Below are 22,648 nucleotides of genomic sequence, written 5' to 3'. Positions count from 1 at the left end.
GATCCCCTCCACGCGAGGTCTCCTCGTCTGCACTCTGAGAATCTAGTGGAGGTGCAGTGTGTAGGAATGGAGGAGGCGGAGTTCTGTCTGGTCACATGACCCTCCATCAGCGGCCATCTTATGGACAGGAGGCATGGCTGAAATACAGCAGACGGCACAGACTAGGAAGTGTCATGTAGACCTGAAAGTGGACAGGCCCTTTAAAAAATCCTGAGGGGCAGGAAAAGCAGTCATCTCATTATCATCAGAGTGTGAGGTTAGAATGACAGGAAACTCCTTTTATGGGAGAAAAGCTCACCCTCTTCTTCTCCCTGCACATATCGCAGAGCATGCTCACTACACTCCCCCTGTAGATGTCTGTAGGGGATGTATACAGCTCGCCTCCTCCCCTCCCTGCGCAGTGACCTCTCCACATATCGCAGAGCATGCTCACTACACTCCCCTGTAGATGTCTGTAGGAGATGTATACAGCTCGCCTCCTCCCCTCCCTGCATAGTGACCTCTCCACATATTGCAGAGCATGCTCACTATACTCCCCTGTAGATGTCTGTAGGGGATGTATACAGCTCACCTCCTCCCCTCCCTGCACAGTGACCTCTCCACATATCGCAGAGCATGCTCACTACACTCCCCTGTAGATGTCTGTAGGGGATGTATACAGCTCGCCTCCTCCCCTCCCTGCGCAGTGACCTCTCCACATATCGCAGAGCATGCTCACTACACTCCCCTGTAGATGTCTGTAGGGGATGTATACAGCTCGCCTCCTCCCCTCCCTGCACAGTGACCTCTCCACATATTGCAGAGCATGCTCACTTCACTCCCCCTGTAGATGTCTGTACGGGATGTATACAGCTCACCTCCTCCCTGCACAGTGACCTCTCCACATATCGCAGAGCATGCTCACTACACTCCCCTGTAGATGTCTGTAGGGGATGTATACAGCTCACCTCCTCCCTGCACAGTGACCTCTCCACATATCGCAGAGCATGCTCACTACACTCCCCTGTAAATGTCTGTAGGGGATGTATACAGCTCGCCTCCTCCCCTCCCTGCGCAGTGACCTCTCCACATATCGCAGAGCATGCTCACTACACTCCCCTGTAGATGTCTGTAGGGGATGTATACAGCTCACCTCCTCCCCTCCCTGCACAGTGACCTCTCCACATATCGCAGAGCATGCTCACTACACTCCCCTGTAGATGTCTGTAGGGGATGTATACAGCTCGCCTCCTCCCCTCCCTGCACAGTGACCTCTCCACATATCGCAGAGCATGCTCACTACACTCCCCTGTAGATGTCTGTAGGGGATGTATACAGCTCACCTCCTCCCCTCCCTGCGCAGTGACCTCTCCACATATCGCAGAGCATGCTCACTACGCTCCCCTGTAGGGGATGTATACAGCTCACCTCCACCCCTCCCTGCACAGTGACCTCTCCACATATCGCAGAGCATGCTCACTACGCTCCCCCTGTAGATGTCTGTAGGGGATGTATACAGCTCACCTCCTTCCCTCCCTGCGCAGTGACCTCTCCACATATCGCAGAGCATGCTCACTACACTCCCCTGTAGATGTCTGTAGGGGATGTATACAGCTCACCTCCTCCCCTCCCTGCACAGTGACCTCTCCACATATCGCAGAGCATGCTCACTTCACTCCCCCTGTAGATATCTGTAGGGGATGTATACAGTTCACCTCCTCCCCTCCCTGCACAGTGACCTCTCCACATATCGCAGAGCATGCTCACTACACTCCCCCTGTAGATGTCTGTAGGGGATGTATACAGCTCGCCTCCTCCCCTCCCTGCACAGTGACCTCTCCACATATCGCAGAGCATGCTCACTACACTCCCCTGTAGATGTCTGTAGGGGATGTATACAGCTCACCTCCTCCCCTCCCTGCACAGTGACCTCTCCACATATCGCAGAGCATGCTCACTACACTCCCCTGTAGATGTCTGTAGGGGATGTATACAGCTCACCTCCTCCCCTCCCTGCACAGTGACCTCTCCACATATCGCAGAGCATGCTCACTACACTCCCCTGTAGATGTCTGTAGGGGATGTATACAGCTCACCTCCTCCCTGCACAGTGACCTCTCCACATATCGCAGAGCATGCTCACTACACTCCCCCTGTAGATGTCTGTAGGGGATGTATACAGCTCACCTCCTCCCCTCCCTGCGCAGTGACCTCTCCACATATCGCAGAGCATGCTCACTACGCTCCCCTGTAGATGTCTGTAGGGGATGTATACAGCTCACCTCCTCCCTTCCCTGCACAGTGACCTCTCCACATATCGCAGAGCATGCTCACTACACTCCCCCTGTAGATGTCTGTAGGGGATGTATACAGCTCACCTCCTTCCCTCCCTGCACAGTGACCTCTCCACGTATCGCAGAGCATGCTCACTACACTCCCCTGTAGATGTCTGTAGGGGATGTATACAGCTCACCTCCTCCCCTCCCTGCGCAGTGACCTCTCCACATATCGCAGAGCATGCTCACTACACTCCCCCTGTAGATGTCTGTAGGGGATGTATACAGCTCACCTCCTCTCCTCCCTGCACAGTGACCTCTCCACATATCGCAGAGCATGCTCACTACACTCCCCCTGTAGATGTCTGTAGGGGATGTATACAGCTCACCTCCTCCCCTCCCTGCGCAGTGACCTCTCCACATATCGCAGAGCATGCTCACTACACTCCCCTGTAGATGTCTGTACGGGATGTATACAGCTCACCTCCTCCCCTCCCTGCACAGTGACCTCTCCACATATTGCAGAGCATGCTCACTTCACTCCCCCTGTAGATATCTGTAGGGGATGTATACAGCTCACCTCCTCCCCTCCCTGCGCAGTGACCTCTCCACATATCGCAGAGCATGCTCACTACACTCCCCTGTAGATGTCTGTAGGGGATGTATACAGCTCGCCTCCTCTCCTCCCTGCACAGTGACCTCTCCACATATCGCAGAGCATGCTCACTACACTCTCCTGTAGATGTCTGTACGGGATGTATACAGCTCACCTCCTCCCCTCCCTGCGCAGTGACCTCTCCACATATCGCAGAGCATGCTCACTACACTCCCCCTGTAGATGTCTGTAGGGGATGTATACAGCTCGCCTCTTCCCCTCCCTGCACAGTGACCTCTCCACATATCGCAGAGCATGCTCACTACACTCCCCTGTAGATGTCTGTAGGGGATGTATACAGCTCACCTCCTCCCCTCCCTGCGCAGTGACCTCTCCACATATCGCAGAGCATGCTCACTACACTCCCCTGTAGATGTCTGTAGGGGATGTATACAGCTCGCCTCCTCCCCTCCCTGCACAGTGACCTCTCCACATATCGCAGAGCATGCTCACTACACTCCCCTGTAGATGTCTGTAGGGGATGTATACAGCTCACCTCCTCCCCTCCCTGCACAGTGACCTCTCCACGTATCGCAGAGCATGCTCACTACACTCCCCTGTAGATGTCTGTAGGGGATGTATACAGCTCACCTCCTTCCCTCCCTGCACAGTGACCTCTCCACGTATCGCAGAGCATGCTCACTACACTCCCCCTGTAGATGTCTGTAGGGGATGTATACAGCTCGCCTCCTCCCCTCCCTGCGCAGTGACCTCTCCACATATCGCAGAGCATGCTCACTACGCTCCCCTGTAGGGGATGTATACAGCTCACCTCCTTCCCTCCCTGCACAGTGACCTCTCCACATATCGCAGAGCATGCTCACTACACTCCCCCTGTAGATGTCTGTAGGGGATGTATACAGCTCACCTCCTCCCCTCCCTGCACAGTGACCTCTCCACATATCGCAGAGCATGCTCACTTCACTCCCCCTGTAGATATCTGTAGGGGATGTATACAGCTCACCTCCTCCCCTCCCTGCGCAGTGACCTCTCCACATATCGCAGAGCATGCTCACTACACTCCCCCTGTAGATGTCTGTAGGGGATGTATACAGCTCGCCTCCTCCCCTCCCTGCACAGTGACCTCTCCACATATTGCAGAGCATGCTCACTACACTCCCCCTGTAGATGTCTGTAGGGGATGTATACAGCTCACCTCCTCCCTGCACAGTGACCTCTCCACATATCGCAGAGCATGCTCACTACACTCCCCTGTAGATGTCTGTAGGGGATGTATACAGCTCACCTCCTCTCCTCCCTGCACAGTGACCTCTCCACATATCGCAGAGCATGCTCACTACACTCCCCCTGTAGATGTCTGTAGGGGATGTATACAGCTCGCCTCCTCCCCTCCCTGCACAGTGACCTCTCCACATATCGCAGAGCATGCTCACTACACTCCCCTGTAGATGTCTGTAGGGGATGTATACAGCTCGCCTCCTCTCCTCCCTGCACAGTGACCTCTCCACATATCGCAGAGCATGCTCACTACACTCCCCCTGTAGATGTCTGTAGGGGATGTATACAGCTCACCTCCTCCCCTCCCTGCGCAGTGACCTCTCGACATATCGCAGAGCATGCTCACTACACTCCCCTGTAGATGTCTGTAGGGGATGTATACAGCTCGCCTCCTCTCCTCCCTGCACAGTGACCTCTCCACATATCGCAGAGCATGCTCACTACACTCCCCCTGTAGATGTCTGTAGGGGATGTATACAGCTCACCTCCTCCCCTCCCTGCGCAGTGACCTCTCCACATATCGCAGAGCATGCTCACTACGCTCCCCTGTAGATGTCTGTAGGGGATGTATACAGCTCACCTCCTCCCCTCCCTGCACAGTGACCTCTCCACATATCGCAGAGCATGCTCACTACACTCCCCCTGTAGATGTCTGTAGGGGATGTATACAGCTCACCTCCTCTCCTCCCTGCACAGTGACCTCTCCACATATCGCAGAGCATGCTCACTACGCTCCCCTGTAGATGTCTGTAGGTGATGTATACAGCTCACCTCCTCCCCTCCCTGCACAGTGACCTCTCCACATATTGCAGAGCATGCTCACTTCACTCCCCCTGTAGATATCTGTAGGGGATGTATACAGCTCACCTCCTCCCCTCCCTGCGCAGTGACCTCTCCACATATCGCAGAGCATGCTCACTACACTCCCCTGTAGATGTCTGTAGGGGATGTATACAGCTCGCCTCCTCTCCTCCCTGCACAGTGACCTCTCCACATATCGCAGAGCATGCTCACTACACTCTCCTGTAGATGTCTGTACGGGATGTATACAGCTCACCTCCTCCCCTCCCTGCGCAGTGACCTCTCCACATATCGCAGAGCATGCTCACTACACTCCCCTGTAGATGTCTGTAGGGGATGTATACAGCTCGCCTCCTCCCCTCCCTGCACAGTGACCTCTCCACATATCGCAGAGCATGCTCACTACACTCTCCTGTAGATGTCTGTAGGGGATGTATACAGCTCGCCTCCTCCCCTCCCTGCGCAGTGACCTCTCCACATATCGCAGAGCATGCTCACTACACTCCCCCTGTAGATGTCTGTAGGGGATGTATACAGCTCACCTCCTCCCTGCACAGTGACCTCTCCACATATCGCAGAGCATGCTCACTACACTCCCCTGTAGATGTCTGTAGGGGATGTATACAGCTCGCCTCCTCTCCTCCCTGCACAGTGACCTCTCCACATATCGCAGAGCATGCTCACTACACTCCCCTGTAGATGTCTGTAGGGGATGTATACAGCTCACCTCCTCCCCTCCCTGCGCAGTGACCTCTCCACATATCGCAGAGCATGCTCACTACACTCCCCTCTAGATGTCTGTAGGGGATGTATACAGCTCGCCTCCTCCCCTCCCTGCACAGTGACCTCTCCACATATCGCAGAGCATGCTCACTACACTCCCCTGTAGATGTCTGTAGGGGATGTATACAGCTCACCTCCTCCCCTCCCTGCACAGTGACCTCTCCACGTATCGCAGAGCATGCTCACTACACTCCCCTGTAGATGTCTGTAGGGGATGTATACAGCTCACCTCCTTCCCTCCCTGCACAGTGACCTCTCCACGTATCGCAGAGCATGCTCACTACACTCCCCCTGTAGATGTCTGTAGGGGATGTATACAGCTCGCCTCCTCCCCTCCCTGCGCAGTGACCTCTCCACATATCGCAGAGCATGCTCACTACGCTCCCCTGTAGGGGATGTATACAGCTCACCTCCTTCCCTCCCTGCACAGTGACCTCTCCACATATCGCAGAGCATGCTCACTACACTCCCCCTGTAGATGTCTGTAGGGGATGTATACAGCTCACCTCCTCCCCTCCCTGCACAGTGACCTCTCCACATATCGCAGAGCATGCTCACTACGCTCCCCTGTAGATGTCTGTAGGGGATGTATACAGCTCACCTCCTCCCCTCCCTGCGCAGTGACCTCTCCACATATCGCAGAGCATGCTCACTTCACTCCCCCTGTAGATATCTGTAGGGGATGTATACAGCTCACCTCCTCCCCTCCCTGCGCAGTGACCTCTCCACATATCGCAGAGCATGCTCACTACACTCCCCCTGTAGATGTCTGTAGGGGATGTATACAGCTCGCCTCCTCCCCTCCCTGCACAGTGACCTCTCCACATATTGCAGAGCATGCTCACTACACTCCCCCTGTAGATGTCTGTAGGGGATGTATACAGCTCACCTCCTCCCTGCACAGTGACCTCTCCACATATCGCAGAGCATGCTCACTACACTCCCCTGTAGATGTCTGTAGGGGATGTATACAGCTCGCCTCCTCCCTGCACAGTGACCTCTCCACATATCGCAGAGCATGCTCACTACACTCCCCTGTAGATGTCTGTAGGGGATGTATACAGCTCACCTCCTCTCCTCCCTGCACAGTGACCTCTCCACATATCGCAGAGCATGCTCACTACACTCCCCCTGTAGATGTCTGTAGGGGATGTATACAGCTCGCCTCCTCCCCTCCCTGCACAGTGACCTCTCCACATATCGCAGAGCATGCTCACTACACTCCCCTGTAGATGTCTGTAGGGGATGTATACAGCTCACCTCCTCTCCTCCCTGCACAGTGACCTCTCCACATATCGCAGAGCATGCTCACTATACTCCCCTGTAGATGTCTGTAGGGGATGTATACAGCTCACCTCCTCCCCTCCCTGCGCAGTGACCTCTCCACATATCGCAGAGCATGCTCACTACACTCCCCTGTAGATGTCTGTAGGGGATGTATACAGCTCACCTCCTCCCCTCCCTGCGCAGTGACCTCTCCACATATCGCAGAGCATGCTCACTACGCTCCCCTGTAGGGGATGTATACAGCTTACCTCCTTCCCTCCCTGCACAGTGACCTCTCCACGTATCGCAGAGCATGCTCACTACACTCCCCCTGTAGATGTCTGTAGGGGATGTATACAGCTCACCTCCTTCCCTCCCTGCACAGTGACCTCTCCACGTATCGCAGAGCATGCTCACTACACTCCCCCTGTAGATGTCTGTAGGGGATGTATACAGCTCGCCTCCTCCCCTCCCTGCGCAGTGACCTCTCCACATATCGCAGAGCATGCTCACTACGCTCCCCTGTAGGGGATGTATACAGCTCACCTCCTTCCCTCCCTGCACAGTGACCTCTCCACATATCGCAGAGCATGCTCACTACACTCCCCCTGTAGATGTCTGTAGGGGATGTATACAGCTCACCTCCTCCCCTCCCTGCACAGTGACCTCTCCACATATCGCAGAGCATGCTCACTTCACTCCCCCTGTAGATATCTGTAGGGGATGTATACAGCTCACCTCCTCCCCTCCCTGCGCAGTGACCTCTCCACATATCGCAGAGCATGCTCACTACACTCCCCCTGTAGATGTCTGTAGGGGATGTATACAGCTCGCCTCCTCCCCTCCCTGCACAGTGACCTCTCCACATATCGCAGTGCATGCTCACTACACTCCCCTGTAGATGTCTGTAGGGGATGTATACAGCTCACCTCCTCCCCTCCCTGCGCAGTGACCTCTCCACGTATCGCAGAGCATGCTCACTACACTCCCCTATAGATGTCTGTAGGGGATGTATACAGCTCACCTCCTCCCCTCCCTGCACAGTGACCTCTCCACATATCGCAGAGCATGCTCACTACACTCCCCTGTAGATGTCTGTAGGGGATGTATACAGCTCACCTCCTCTCCTCCCTGCGCAGTGACCTCTCCACATATCGCAGAGCATGCTCACTACATTACCCCTGTAGATATCTGTAGGGGATGTATACAGCTCGCCTCCTCTCCTCCCTGCGCAGTGACCTCTCCACATATCGCAGAGCATGCTCACTACACTCCCCCTGTAGATATCTGTAGGGGATGTATACAGCTCACCTCCTCCCTGCACAGTGACCTCTCCACATATCGCAGAGCATGCTCACTACACTCCCCCTGTAGATATCTGTAGGGGATGTATACAGCTCACCTCCTCCCTGCGCAGTGACCTCTCCACATATCGCAGAGCATGCTCACTACACTCCCCCTGTAGATATCTGTAGGGGATGTATACAGCTCACCTCCTCCCTGCACAGTGACCTCTCCACATATCGCAGAGCATGCTCACTACACTCCCCTGTAGATGTCTGTAGGGGATGTATACAGCTCACCTCCTCCCCTCCCTGCGCAGTGACCTCTCCACATATCGCAGAGCATGCTCACTACACTCCCCTGTAGATGTCTGTAGGGGATGTATACAGCTCACCTCCTCCCCTCCCTGCGCAGTGACCTCTCCACATATCGCAGAGCATGCTCACTACACTCCCCTGTAGATGTCTGTACGGGATGTATACAGCTCACCTCCTCCCCTCCCTGCGCAGTGACCTCTCCACATATCGCAGAGCATGCTCACTACGCTCCCCTGTAGATGTCTGTAGGGGATGTATACAGCTCGCCTCCTCCCCTCCCTGCGCAGTGACCTCTCCACGTATCGCAGAGCATGCTCACTACACTCCCCTGTAGATGTCTGTAGGGGATGTATACAGCTCGCCTCCTCCCCTCCCTGCGCAGTGACCTCTCCACGTATCGCAGAGCATGCTCACTACACTCCCCCTGTAGATGTCTGTAGGGGATGTATACAGCTCACCTCCTCCCCTCCCTGCGCAGTGACCTCTCCACGTATCGCAGAGCATGCTCACTACACTCCCCTGTAGATGTCTGTAGGGGATGTATACAGCTCACCTCCTCCCCTCCCTGCACAGTGACCTCTCCACATATCGCAGAGCATGCTCACTACACTCCCCTGTAGATGTCTGTAGGGGATGTATACAGCTCACCTCCTCCCCTCCCTGCGCAGTGACCTCTCCACGTATCGCAGAGCATGCTCACTACACTCCCCTATAGATGTCTGTAGGGGATGTATACAGCTCACCTCCTCCCCTCCCTGCACAGTGACCTCTCCACATATCGCAGAGCATGCTCACTACACTCCCCTGTAGATGTCTGTAGGGGATGTATACAGCTCACCTCCTCTCCTCCCTGCGCAGTGACCTCTCCACATATCGCAGAGCATGCTCAATACACTCCCCTGTAGATGTCTGTAGGGGATGTATACAGCTCACCTCCTCCCCTCCCTGCGCAGTGACCTCTCCACATATCGCAGAGCATGCTCACTACACTCCCCTGTAGATGTCTGTACGGGATGTATACAGCTCACCTCCTCCCCTCCCTGCACAGTGACCTCTCCACATATCGCAGAGCATGCTCACTACACTCCCCCTGTAGATATCTGTAGGGGATGTATACAGCTCGCCTCCTCTCCTCCCTGCGCAGTGACCTCTCCACATATCGCAGAGCATGCTCACTACACTCCCCCTGTAGATATCTGTAGGGGATGTATACAGCTCACCTCCTCCCTGCACAGTGACCTCTCCACATATCGCAGAGCATGCTCACTACACTCCCCCTGTAGATATCTGTAGGGGATGTATACAGCTCACCTCCTCCCTGCGCAGTGACCTCTCCACATATCGCAGAGCATGCTCACTACACTCCCCCTGTAGATGTCTGTTGGGGATGTATACAGCTCGCCTCCTCCCCTCCCTGCACAGTGACCTCTCCACGTATCGCAGAGCATGCTCACTACACTCCCCTGTAGATGTCTGTAGGGGATGTATACAGCTCACCTCCTCCCCTCCCTGCACAGTGACCTCTCCACATATCGCAGAGCATGCTCACTACACTCCCCTGTAGATGTCTGTAGGGGATGTATACAGCTCACCTCCTCCCCTCCCTGCACAGTGACCTCTCCACGTATCGCAGAGCATGCTCACTACACTCCCCTGTAGATGTCTGTAGGAGATGTATACAGCTCGCCTCCTCCCCTCCCTGCGCAGTGACCTCTCCACATATCGCAGAGCATGCTCACTACACTCCCCCTGTAGATATCTGTAGGGGATGTATACAGCTCACCTCCTCCCTGCACAGTGACCTCTCCACATATCGCAGAGCATGCTCACTACACTCCCCTGTAGATGTCTGTAGGGGATGTATACAGCTCACCTCCTCCCCTCCCTGCGCAGTGACCTCTCCACATATCGCAGAGCATGCTCACTACACTCCCCTGTAGATGTCTGTAGGGGATGTATACAGCTCACCTCCTCCCCTCCCTGCGCAGTGACCTCTCCACATATCGCAGAGCATGCTCACTACACTCCCCTGTAGATGTCTGTACGGGATGTATACAGCTCACCTCCTCCCCTCCCTGCGCAGTGACCTCTCCACGTATCGCAGAGCATGCTCACTACACTCTCCTGTAGATGTCTGTAGGGGATGTATACAGCTCGCCTCCTCCCCTCCCTGCACAGTGACCTCTCCACATATCGCAGAGCATGCTCACTACACTCCCCCTGTAGATATCTGTAGGGGATGTATACAGCTCACCTCCTCCCTGCGCAGTGACCTCTCCACATATCGCAGAGCATGCTCACTACACTCCCCCTGTAGATATCTGTAGGGGATGTATACAGCTCACCTCCTCCCTGCACAGTGACCTCTCCACATATCGCAGAGCATGCTCACTACACTCCCCTGTAGATGTCTGTAGGGGATGTATACAGCTCACCTCCTCCCCTCCCTGCGCAGTGACCTCTCCACATATCGCAGAGCATGCTCACTACACTCCCCTGTAGATGTCTGTAGGGGATGTATACAGCTCACCTCCTCCCCTCCCTGCGCAGTGACCTCTCCACATATCGCAGAGCATGCTCACTACACTCCCCTGTAGATGTCTGTACGGGATGTATACAGCTCACCTCCTCCCCTCCCTGCGCAGTGACCTCTCCACGTATCGCAGAGCATGCTCACTACACTCCCCTGTAGATGTCTGTAGGGGATGTATACAGCTCACCTCCTCCCCTCCCTGCACAGTGACCTCTCCACGTATCGCAGAGCATGCTCACTACACTCCCCTGTAGATGTCTGTAGGGGATGTATACAGCTCACCTCCTCCCCTCCCTGCGCAGTGACCTCTCCACGTATCGCAGAGCATGCTCACTACACTCCCCTATAGATGTCTGTAGGGGATGTATACAGCTCACCTCCTCCCCTCCCTGCACAGTGACCTCTCCACATATCGCAGAGCATGCTCACTACACTCCCCTGTAGATGTCTGTAGGGGATGTATACAGCTCACCTCCTCTCCTCCCTGCGCAGTGACCTCTCCACATATCGCAGAGCATGCTCAATACACTCCCCTGTAGATGTCTGTAGGGGATGTATACAGCTCACCTCCTCCCCTCCCTGCGCAGTGACCTCTCCACATATCGCAGAGCATGCTCACTACACTCCCCTGTAGATGTCTGTACGGGATGTATACAGCTCACCTCCTCCCCTCCCTGCACAGTGACCTCTCCACATATCGCAGAGCATGCTCACTACACTCCCCCTGTAGATATCTGTAGGGGATGTATACAGCTCGCCTCCTCTCCTCCCTGCGCAGTGACCTCTCCACATATCGCAGAGCATGCTCACTACACTCCCCCTGTAGATATCTGTAGGGGATGTATACAGCTCACCTCCTCCCTGCACAGTGACCTCTCCACATATCGCAGAGCATGCTCACTACACTCCCCCTGTAGATATCTGTAGGGGATGTATACAGCTCACCTCCTCCCTGCGCAGTGACCTCTCCACATATCGCAGAGCATGCTCACTACACTCCCCCTGTAGATGTCTGTTGGGGATGTATACAGCTCGCCTCCTCCCCTCCCTGCACAGTGACCTCTCCACGTATCGCAGAGCATGCTCACTACACTCCCCTGTAGATGTCTGTAGGGGATGTATACAGCTCACCTCCTCCCCTCCCTGCACAGTGACCTCTCCACATATCGCAGAGCATGCTCACTACACTCCCCTGTAGATGTCTGTAGGGGATGTATACAGCTCACCTCCTCCCCTCCCTGCACAGTGACCTCTCCACGTATCGCAGAGCATGCTCACTACACTCCCCTGTAGATGTCTGTAGGAGATGTATACAGCTCGCCTCCTCCCCTCCCTGCGCAGTGACCTCTCCACATATCGCAGAGCATGCTCACTACACTCCCCCTGTAGATATCTGTAGGGGATGTATACAGCTCACCTCCTCCCTGCACAGTGACCTCTCCACATATCGCAGAGCATGCTCACTACACTCCCCTGTAGATGTCTGTAGGGGATGTATACAGCTCACCTCCTCCCCTCCCTGCGCAGTGACCTCTCCACATATCGCAGAGCATGCTCACTACACTCCCCTGTAGATGTCTGTAGGGGATGTATACAGCTCACCTCCTCCCCTCCCTGCGCAGTGACCTCTCCACATATCGCAGAGCATGCTCACTACACTCCCCTGTAGATGTCTGTACGGGATGTATACAGCTCACCTCCTCCCCTCCCTGCGCAGTGACCTCTCCACGTATCGCAGAGCATGCTCACTACACTCTCCTGTAGATGTCTGTAGGGGATGTATACAGCTCGCCTCCTCCCCTCCCTGCACAGTGACCTCTCCACATATCGCAGAGCATGCTCACTACACTCCCCTGTAGATGTCTGTAGGGGATGTATACAGCTCGCCTCCTCCCCTCCCTGCGCAGTGACCTCTCCACATATCGCAGAGCATGCTCACTACACTCCCCTGTAGATGTCTGTAGGGGATGTATACAGCTCACCTCCTCCCCTCCCTGCGCAGTGACCTCTCCACATATCGCAGAGCATGCTCACTACACTCCCCTGTAGATGTCTGTACGGGATGTATACAGCTCACCTCCTCCCCTCCCTGCGCAGTGACCTCTCCACGTATCGCAGAGCATGCTCACTACACTCTCCTGTAGATGTCTGTAGGGGATGTATACAGCTCGCCTCCTCCCCTCCCTGCACAGTGACCTCTCCACATATCGCAGAGCATGCTCACTACACTCCCCTGTAGATGTCTGTACGGGATGTATACAGCTCACCTCCTCCCCTCCCTGCGCAGTGACCTCTCCACATATCGCAGAGCATGCTCACTACACTCCCCCTGTAGATATCTGTAGGGGATGTATACAGCTCGCCTCCTCCCCTCCCTGCACAGTGACCTCTCCACATATCGCAGAGCATGCTCACTACACTCCCCTGTAGATGTCTGTAGGGGATGTATACAGCTCGCCTCCTCCCCTCCCTGCGCAGTGACCTCTCCACATATCGCAGAGCATGCTCACTACACTCCCCTGTAGATGTCTGTAGGGGATGTATACAGCTCACCTCCTCCCCTCCCTGCGCAGTGACCTCTCCACGTATCGCAGAGCATGCTCACTACACTCTCCTGTAGATGTCTGTAGGGGATGTATACAGCTCGCCTCCTCCCCTCCCTGCACAGTGACCTCTCCACATATCGCAGAGCATGCTCACTACACTCCCCTGTAGATGTCTGTAGGGGATGTATACAGCTCGCCTCCTCCCCTCCCTGCGCAGTGACCTCTCCACATATCGCAGAGCATGCTCACTACACTCCCCTGTAGATGTCTGTAGGGGATGTATACAGCTCACCTCCTCCCCTCCCTGCGCAGTGACCTCTCCACATATCGCAGAGCATGCTCACTACACTCCCCTGTAGATGTCTGTACGGGATGTATACAGCTCACCTCCTCCCCTCCCTGCGCAGTGACCTCTCCACGTATCGCAGAGCATGCTCACTACACTCTCCTGTAGATGTCTGTAGGGGATGTATACAGCTCGCCTCCTCCCCTCCCTGCACAGTGACCTCTCCACATATCGCAGAGCATGCTCACTACACTCCCCTGTAGATGTCTGTACGGGATGTATACAGCTCACCTCCTCCCCTCCCTGCGCAGTGACCTCTCCACATATCGCAGAGCATGCTCACTACACTCCCCCTGTAGATATCTGTAGGGGATGTATACAGCTCGCCTCCTCCCCTCCCTGCACAGTGACCTCTCCACATATCGCAGAGCATGCTCACTACACTCCCCTGTAGATGTCTGTAGGGGATGTATACAGCTCGCCTCCTCCCCTCCCTGCGCAGTGACCTCTCCACATATCGCAGAGCATGCTCACTACACTCCCCTGTAGATGTCTGTACGGGATGTATACAGCTCACCTCCTCCCCTCCCTGCGCAGTGACCTCTCCACATATCGCAGAGCATGCTCACTACACTCCCCCTGTAGATATCTGTAGGGGATGTATACAGCTCGCCTCCTCCCCTCCCTGCACAGTGACCTCTCCACATATCGCAGAGCATGCTCACTACACTCCCCTGTAGATGTCTGTAGGGGATGTATACAGCTCGCCTCCTCCCCTCCCTGCGCAGTGACCTCTCCACATATCGCAGAGCATGCTCACTACACTCCCCTGTAGATGTCTGTAGGGGATGTATACAGCTCACCTCCTCCCCTCCCTGCGCAGTGACCTCTCCACATATCGCAGAGCATGCTCACTACGAGATGTCTGCCCCAGTAATCATGTAAATACAATATCAGACAATAGGAGCAGATTCGGTCCGATATATATCCCTGCACATTGAGCGCGGTGTTTCGGCTGCAGGGCTCCCGAGAGGATTAAAGGGTCTGTACAGTCTTCTGTAAGTTAAGTTCTGCAATAAACCTTTGTTTAATTCCTCACTATTTGCAAGTCCTCTGCTTGCTGTCAGTAAATGTATGGTTCTGCCCTCTGGTCCTGCACACAGAGCTGAGTGTTTGTTACAGTGTATCTGTGAGCACTCCTTTACGGATTTTCCTTCTCCGCAGTGCACCAATGGACACCTGATGTGCGTTGGCTGCTTCATCCATCTCCTGGCAGACGCTCGGCTGAAGGAAGAACAGGCCACGTGCCCAAACTGCCGCTGCGAGATCAGCAAGAGCCTGTGCTGCCGGAACCTGGCGGTGGAGAAGGCGGTGAGCGAGCTTCCCTCCGAATGCGGCTTCTGCATGAAAGCGTTCCCCCGCTCGCTGCTGGACAGACACAAGAAGGAGGAATGTCAGGACCGGTACGAGACGGGGCGGTGGTAGACATGGTGGGCGCACTGCCGGCGGCGCTCAACTGCTAGTATACCTGCCTTTATCAGGTGACGTACATTCCCTACGTCAGCAGGACGCGTTTCGGCCGTCCTAGCCTATCTCAGCCGCTGTATGGCAGAGGACAGGTGAAACGCGCTGGTTACGTACTGAATGTGCTCACGTCATAGTAAAGTGTGGAATCATCCCTAGACTCCGTGGATTTACCTTCCACATGTGCCACACGACCTTCTCTGCATCTTTATTTTCGACTAAAGCTGCCCACACACATTATATTCTTGTCGGCTGAACCCGCCGAGAGCGGGGGAGGGGCTCCGACCAGGGGAACAATGGTCAGGCAGAAGGAATGTTTTCACCTGATCTCTGGCTCCCCGGGGAGGGAATCCGTCACAGCTTTCTCACCTCTCCCCATAGCTCACACGATCAGCCGAACACGTATGGGGGAGGGGGGAGATCGGTCAGCCCATGGTGAGGGAGGGGCCTGTGTCACTATAGAAAAAAAAAGAGTAAAATCCTGCATTTTTCTCCCTGCCCACTAGGCCTATATGACACAGTGGACGGGGGCATGCTCTGGGCAGAGGTCAGGAGGGAGTAGATAAGCTGTGATATCACCTATTGTGATACTGGTCATTGTAATCCTGCCTGTGATGATAATAAGACGGCTACTTAGTGTACGGAACAGGAGATCGCGTTCCGGAGGCGGCAGCCCTGCGCAGAGTCACGCATATATGCGTCATCTCGGGAGACGCGAGATTTCCTGTGAACGCGCGCACACAGGATCGGAAGGTAAGCGAGTGGATCTCCAGCCTGCCAGCGGCGATCGTTCGCTGGCAGGCTGGAGATGCGATTTTTTTTAACCCCTAACAGGTATATTAGACGCTGTTTTGATAACCGCGTCTAATATACCTGCTACCTGGTCCTCTGGTGGTCCCTTTTGTTTGGATCGACCACCAGAGGACACAGGTAGCTCAGTAATATGTAGCACCAAACACCACTACACTACACCCCCCCCCCCCGTCACTTATTAACCCCTTATTAACCCCTGATCACCCCATATAGACTCCCTGATCACCCCCCTGTCATTGATCACCCCCCTGTAAGGCTTCATTCAGACGTCCGTATGTTTTTTACGGATCCACGGATACATGGATCGGATCCGCAAAACACATACGGACGTCTGAATGGAGCCTTACAGGGGGGTGATCAATGACTGTGGTGATCACCCCATATAGACTCCCTGATCACCCCCCTGTCATTGATCACCCCCCTGTCATTGATCACCCCCCCTGTCATTGATCACCCCCCCTGTCATTGATCACCCCCCTGTCATTGATCACCCCCCCTGTCATTGATCACCCCCCTGTCATTGATCACCCCCCTGTAAGGCTCCATTCAGACATTTTTTTGGCCCAAGTTAGCGGAAATATTATTTTTTTTCTTACAAAGTCTCATATTCCACTAACTTGTGTCAAAAAATAAAATCTCACATGAACTCACCATACCCCTCACCGAATCCAAATGCAGAAAATTTTTTAGACATTTATATTCCAGACTTCTTCTCACGCTTTAGGGCCCCTAGAATGCCAGGGCAGTATAAATACCCCACATGTGACCCCATTTCGGAAAGAAGACACCCCAAGGTATTCGCTGATGGGCATAGTGAGTTCATGGAAGTTTTTATTTTTTGTCACAAGTTAGCGGAAAGGGAGACTTTGTGAGAAAAAACAAAAAAAATATAAATTTCTGCTAACTTGTGGCAAAAAAAAAAAAATTTCTATGAACTCGCCATGCCCCTCATTGAATACCTTGGGGTGTCTTCTTTCCAAAATGGGGTCACATGTGGGGTATTTATACTGCCCTGGCATTTTAGGGGCCCTAAAGCGAGAGAAGAAGTCTGGGATCCAAATGTCTAAAAATGCCCTCCTAAAAGGAATGTGGGCCCCTTTGCGCATCTAGGCTGCAAAAAAGTGTCACACATCTGGTATCGCCGTACTCAGGAGAAGTTGGGGAATGTGTTTTGGGGTGTCATTTTACATATACCCATGCTGGGTGAGAGAAATATCTTGGTCAAATGCCAACTTTGTATAAAAAATGGGAAAAGTTGTCTTTTGCCGAGATATTTCTCTCACCCAGCATGGGTATACGTAAAAAGACACCCCAAAACACATTGCCCAACTTCTCCTGAGTACGGCGATACCACATGTGTGACACTTTTTTGCAGCCTAGGTGGGCAAAGGGGCCCACATTCCAAAGAGCACCTTTCGGATTTCACAGGTAATTTTTACACATTTTGATTTCAAACTACTTACCACACATTAGGGCCCCTAGAATGCCAGGGCAGTATAACTACCCCACAAGTGACCCCATTTTGGAAAGAAGACACCCCAAGGTATTCCGTGAGGGGCATGGCGAGTTCCTAGAATTTATTTTTTGTCACAAGTTAGCGTAAAATGATGATTTTTTCTTTTTTTTTCTTACAAAGTCTCATATTCCACTAACTTGTGACAAAAAATAAAAACTTCCATGAACTCACTATGCCCATCACGAAATACCTTGGGGTGTCTTCTTTCCAAAATGGGGTCACTTGAGGGGTAGTTATACTGCCCTGGCATTTTAGGGGCTCGAATGCGTGAGAAGTAGTTTGAAATCAAAATCTGTAAAAAAATGTCCGGTGAAATCCGAAAGGTGCTCTTTGGAATGTGGGCCCCTTTGCCCACCTAGGCTGCAAAAAAGTGTCACACATCTGGTGTCACCGTACTCAGGAGAAGTTGGGCAATGTGTTTTGGGGTGTCATTTTACATATACTCATGCTGGGTGAGATAAATATCTTGGCAAAAGACAACTTTTCCCATTTTTTTATACAAAGTTGGCATTTGACCGAGATATTTATCTCACCCAGCATGGGTATATGTAAAATGACACCCCAAAACACATTCCTCAACTTCTCCTGAGTACGGCGATACCAGATGTGTGACACTTTTTTGCAGCCTAGGTGGGCAAAGGGGCCCACATTCCAAAGAGCACCTTTCGGATTTCATCGGCCATTTTTTACAGATTTTGATTTCAAACTACTTCTCACGCATTCGTGCCCCTAAAATGCCAGGGCAGTATAACTACCCCACAAGTGACCCCATTTTTGAAAGAAGACACCCCAAGGTATTTCGTGATGGGCATTATTTTTTGTCACAAGTTAGTGGAATATAAGACTTTGTAAGAAAAAAAATTAAAAATCATCATTTTCTGCTAACTTGTGACAAAAAATAAAAAATTCTAGGAACTCTCCATGCCCCTCACAGAATACCTTGGGGTGTCTACTTTCCAAAATGGGGTCACTTGTGGGGTAGTTATACTGCCCTGGCATTCTAGGGGCCCTAATGTGTGGTAAGTAGTTTGAAATCAAAATCTGTAAAAAATGGCCGGTGAAATCCGAAAGGTGCTCTTTGGAATGTGGGCCCCTTTGCCCACCTAGGCTGCAAAAAAGTGTCACACGTGGTATCTCCGTACTCAGGAGAAGTTGGGCAATGTGTTTTGGAGTGTCATTTTACATATACCCATGCTGGGTGAGAGAAATATCTCGGCAAAAGACAACTTTTCCCATTTTTTTATACAAAGTTGGCATTTGACCAAGATATTTATCTCACCCAGCATGGGTATATGTAAAATGACACCCCAAAACACATTGCCCAACTTCTCCTGAGTACGGCGATACCACATGTGTGACACTTTTTTGCAGCCTAGGTGGGCAAAGGGGCCCACATTCCAAAGAGCACCTTTCGGATTTCACCGGCCATTTTTTACAGATTTTGATTTCAAACTACTTCTCACGCATTCGGCCCCTAAAATGCCAGGGCAGTATAACTACCCCACAAGTGACCCCATTTTGGAAAGAAGACACCCCCAGGTATTTCATGATGGGCATACTTGTGACAAAAAATAAAAAGTTCTATGAACTCACTATGCCCATCAGTGAATACCTTAGGGTGTCTACTTTCCGAAATGGGGTCATTTGTGGGGTGTTTCTACTGTCTGGGCATTGTAGAACCTCAGGAAACATGACAGGTGCTCAGAAAGTCAGAGCTGCTTCAAAAAGCGGAAATTCACATTTTTGTACCATAGTTTGTAAACGCTATAACTTTTACCCAAACCATTTTTTTTTTTTTACCCAAACATATATTTATTTTTTTATCAAAGACATGTAGAACAATAAATTTAGAGAAAAATTTATATATGGATGTCTTTTTTTTGCAAAATTTTACAACTGAAAGTGAAAAATTTCATTTTTTTGCAAAAAAATCGTTAAATTTTGATTAATAACAAAAAAAGTAAAAATGTCAGCAGCAATGAAATACCACCAAATGAAAGCTCTATTAGTGAGAGGAAAAGGAGGTAAAATTCATTTGGGTGGTAAGTTGCATGACCGAGCAATAAACGGTTAAAGTAGTGTAGGTCAGAAGTGTAAAAAGTGGCCTGGTCATTAAGGGGGTTTAAGCTATAGGGGCTGAGGGGGTTAATAGGTATAGCGGCCAATGTGAAAATTACAGGATTGTATACTTTTTTTTATATATATATTGAAATGGAAATATTTTAAAAATCACCAAAAATTCTTTAAAAAAACCCTGTTTAACACAAAGCGTGATTTAAACAATAGGTCAATCCCTGTAAGGGCCCTGACACTTTTCTTGTTTTGGATATAGAAGCCGGTCACAGCATTGCCCCCACGGCTTTATAACGGGAGCATGTGTCTGTACTGACCAGGAGGGCACTAGAGAAGAATTGTCCTCTTCACACAGGAGGCCCCTTTACACAGCCCAGTGAAGCTGATGATTGTCAGTGGAGGAGACACCTTTACATGCAGCGATCTCCTCCACAGTACAGGGAGCAGTGATCACTAATGCCATCGCTCGTCCCCATACAGAAGCGTTCCTTCCTGACAGTCGCCTGCTCGTCAGTGGAGGAGACACCTTTACATGCAGCGATCTCCTCCACAGTATGGGGAGCAGTGATCACTAATGCCATCGCTCGTCCAGAGTTGTTTGCCGGCAGCGGAGGTTGTTTAGACACTGAGATCTGCTGCCGGCAAGTGATTTAGGCTTCTGCACCAACGATCCTATGACCTGGTGAAGTGTTTTGCTCGTTCATTGTGTAATCAGCGGAACCTTATAAATCGCCAATTAGCGATAATCTGCCCAAATATCGGGCCTTAAGCCAGGGAGGTCCTGGAGCAGACCCATCGTAGCCCCCGACCTCTGGGGCAGCGGCACATTACTCCTGCGTTCTAGGGACTGGATGGGGCCCCAGAGGTCGGGACCTAGTGCTGACGCCGCTCAGCTGGAGGTCGGGGGTCGGCTGTGGATTATAATGTTGTAGTAATGATCTATAAAGGGTTAAACAAGTGGCTTCAGAGCCGTGTCATCAACTGACCTCCAGTTAGTGTGGTTGGGGTCCTAGCAGTTACACTGGTGCTTGGAAGTATGTGAACCCCTCAGAATGTCCCACAGTTCTGCATAGTGTTCATCAGTCCTAAATCAGATAAAGAAGAAAATCCTACAAATATTAGACGTGGAGGTAACTGCTCCACTATCTGCGAGTGGTGAAAGTATGTGAACCCCTCCTCTCAGGATCTGGGGTGGGCCCCTTGTTTTCAGTAGTTGTTGATGGGTCCTGCACATCAGCCCACTCCCCCGTACAGAACCGCCTCAGCTCTGCTACGTTGTTGGTTTCTGCTCGCTGCAGGTCTTTCCAGAGCATTCGGATTGGGTTAAGGTCCGGACTGTGGCTCAGCCAGAGATTCAGGGCTGACTTCAAACGTGACCGGAAATCCTGTGGGAAAATTCTTCATGCATTTCCACTTCAAAATGACAAACTATATAAATGTGGTATCACTGTAATCGTACTGACCGGAGAATGAAGGGAACAGATCAGTTTTATCTCATAGGGAACGCTGTAAATACAAAACCTATAAAACTATATAAATGTGGTATCCCTGTAATCGTACTGACCGGAGAATGAAGAGAACAGGTCAGTTTTATCTCATAGGGAACGCTGTAAACAGAAAACCCATAAAACTATATAAATGTGGTATCACTGTAATCGTACTGACCGGAGAATGAAGAGAACAGGACAGTTTTATCTCATAGGGAACACTGTAAATACAAAACCCATAAAACTATATAAATGTGGTATCACTGTAATCGTACTGACCCGGAGAATGAAGAGAACAGGACAGTTTTATCTCATAGGGAACGCTGTAAATACAAAACCCATAAAACTATATAAATGTGGTATCACTGTAATCGTACTGACCCGGAGAATGAAGAGAACAGGTCAGTTTTATCTCATAGAGAACGCTGTAAAAACAAAACCCATAAAACTATTTAAATGTGGTATCACTGTAATCGTACTGACCCGGAGAATGAAGGGAACAGGTCAGTTTTATCTCATAGAGAACGCTGTAAAAACAAAACCCATAAAACTATTTAAATGTGGTATCACTGTAATCGTACTGACCCGGAGAATGAAGGGAACAGGTCAGTTTTATCTCATAGGGAACGCTGTAAACACAAAACCCATAAAACTATATAAATGTGGTATCACTGTAATCGTACTGACCCGGAGAATGAGGGGAACAGGTCGGTTTTATCTCATAGGGAACGCTGTAAATACAAAACCCATAAAACTATATAAATGTGGTATCACTGTGATCGTACTGACCCGGAGAATGAAGAGAACAGGACAGTTTTATCTCATAGGGAACGCTGTAAACACAAATCCCATAAAACTATATAAATGTGGTATCACTGTAATCGTACTGACCCGGAGAATGAGGGGAACAGGTCGGTTTTATCTCATAGGGAACACTGTAAGAACAAAACCCATAAAACTATATAAATGTGGTATCACTGTAATCGTACTGACCGGAGAATGAAGAGAACAGGTCAGTTTTATCTCATAGGGAACGCTGTAAACACAAAACCCATAAAACTATATAAATGTGGTATCACTGTAATCGTACTGACCCGGAGAATGAGGGGAACAGGTCGGTTTTATCTCATAGGGAACGCTGTAAAAACAAAACCCATAAAACTATATAAATGTGGTATCACTGTAATCGTACTGATCCGGAGAATGAAGGGAACAGGTCAGATTTATCTCATAGGGAACGCTGTAAAAACAAAACCCATAAAATTATATA

General features: G+C 51.6%; 1 protein-coding gene across 1 annotated transcript in view; it reads left to right on the top strand.

The window, feature by feature from the left end:
* Nucleotides 1–22,648, top strand: part of CYHR1 (cysteine and histidine rich 1) — a 34,045-nt gene that overhangs the window by 4,987 nt on the left and 6,410 nt on the right. The window contains exon 2 of the mRNA XM_040431129.1: nucleotides 15,190–15,428. Within this exon, the coding sequence (XP_040287063.1) occupies nucleotides 15,190–15,428 (239 nt within the window). The remainder of the gene's footprint in view (nucleotides 1–15,189; nucleotides 15,429–22,648) is intronic.

This window comes from Bufo bufo, chromosome 5 (assembly GCF_905171765.1).
Source record: "Bufo bufo chromosome 5, aBufBuf1.1, whole genome shotgun sequence".
Taxonomy (NCBI): Eukaryota; Metazoa; Chordata; class Amphibia; order Anura; family Bufonidae; genus Bufo; species Bufo bufo.
This window is presented reverse-complemented; position numbering and strand designations above follow the sequence as displayed.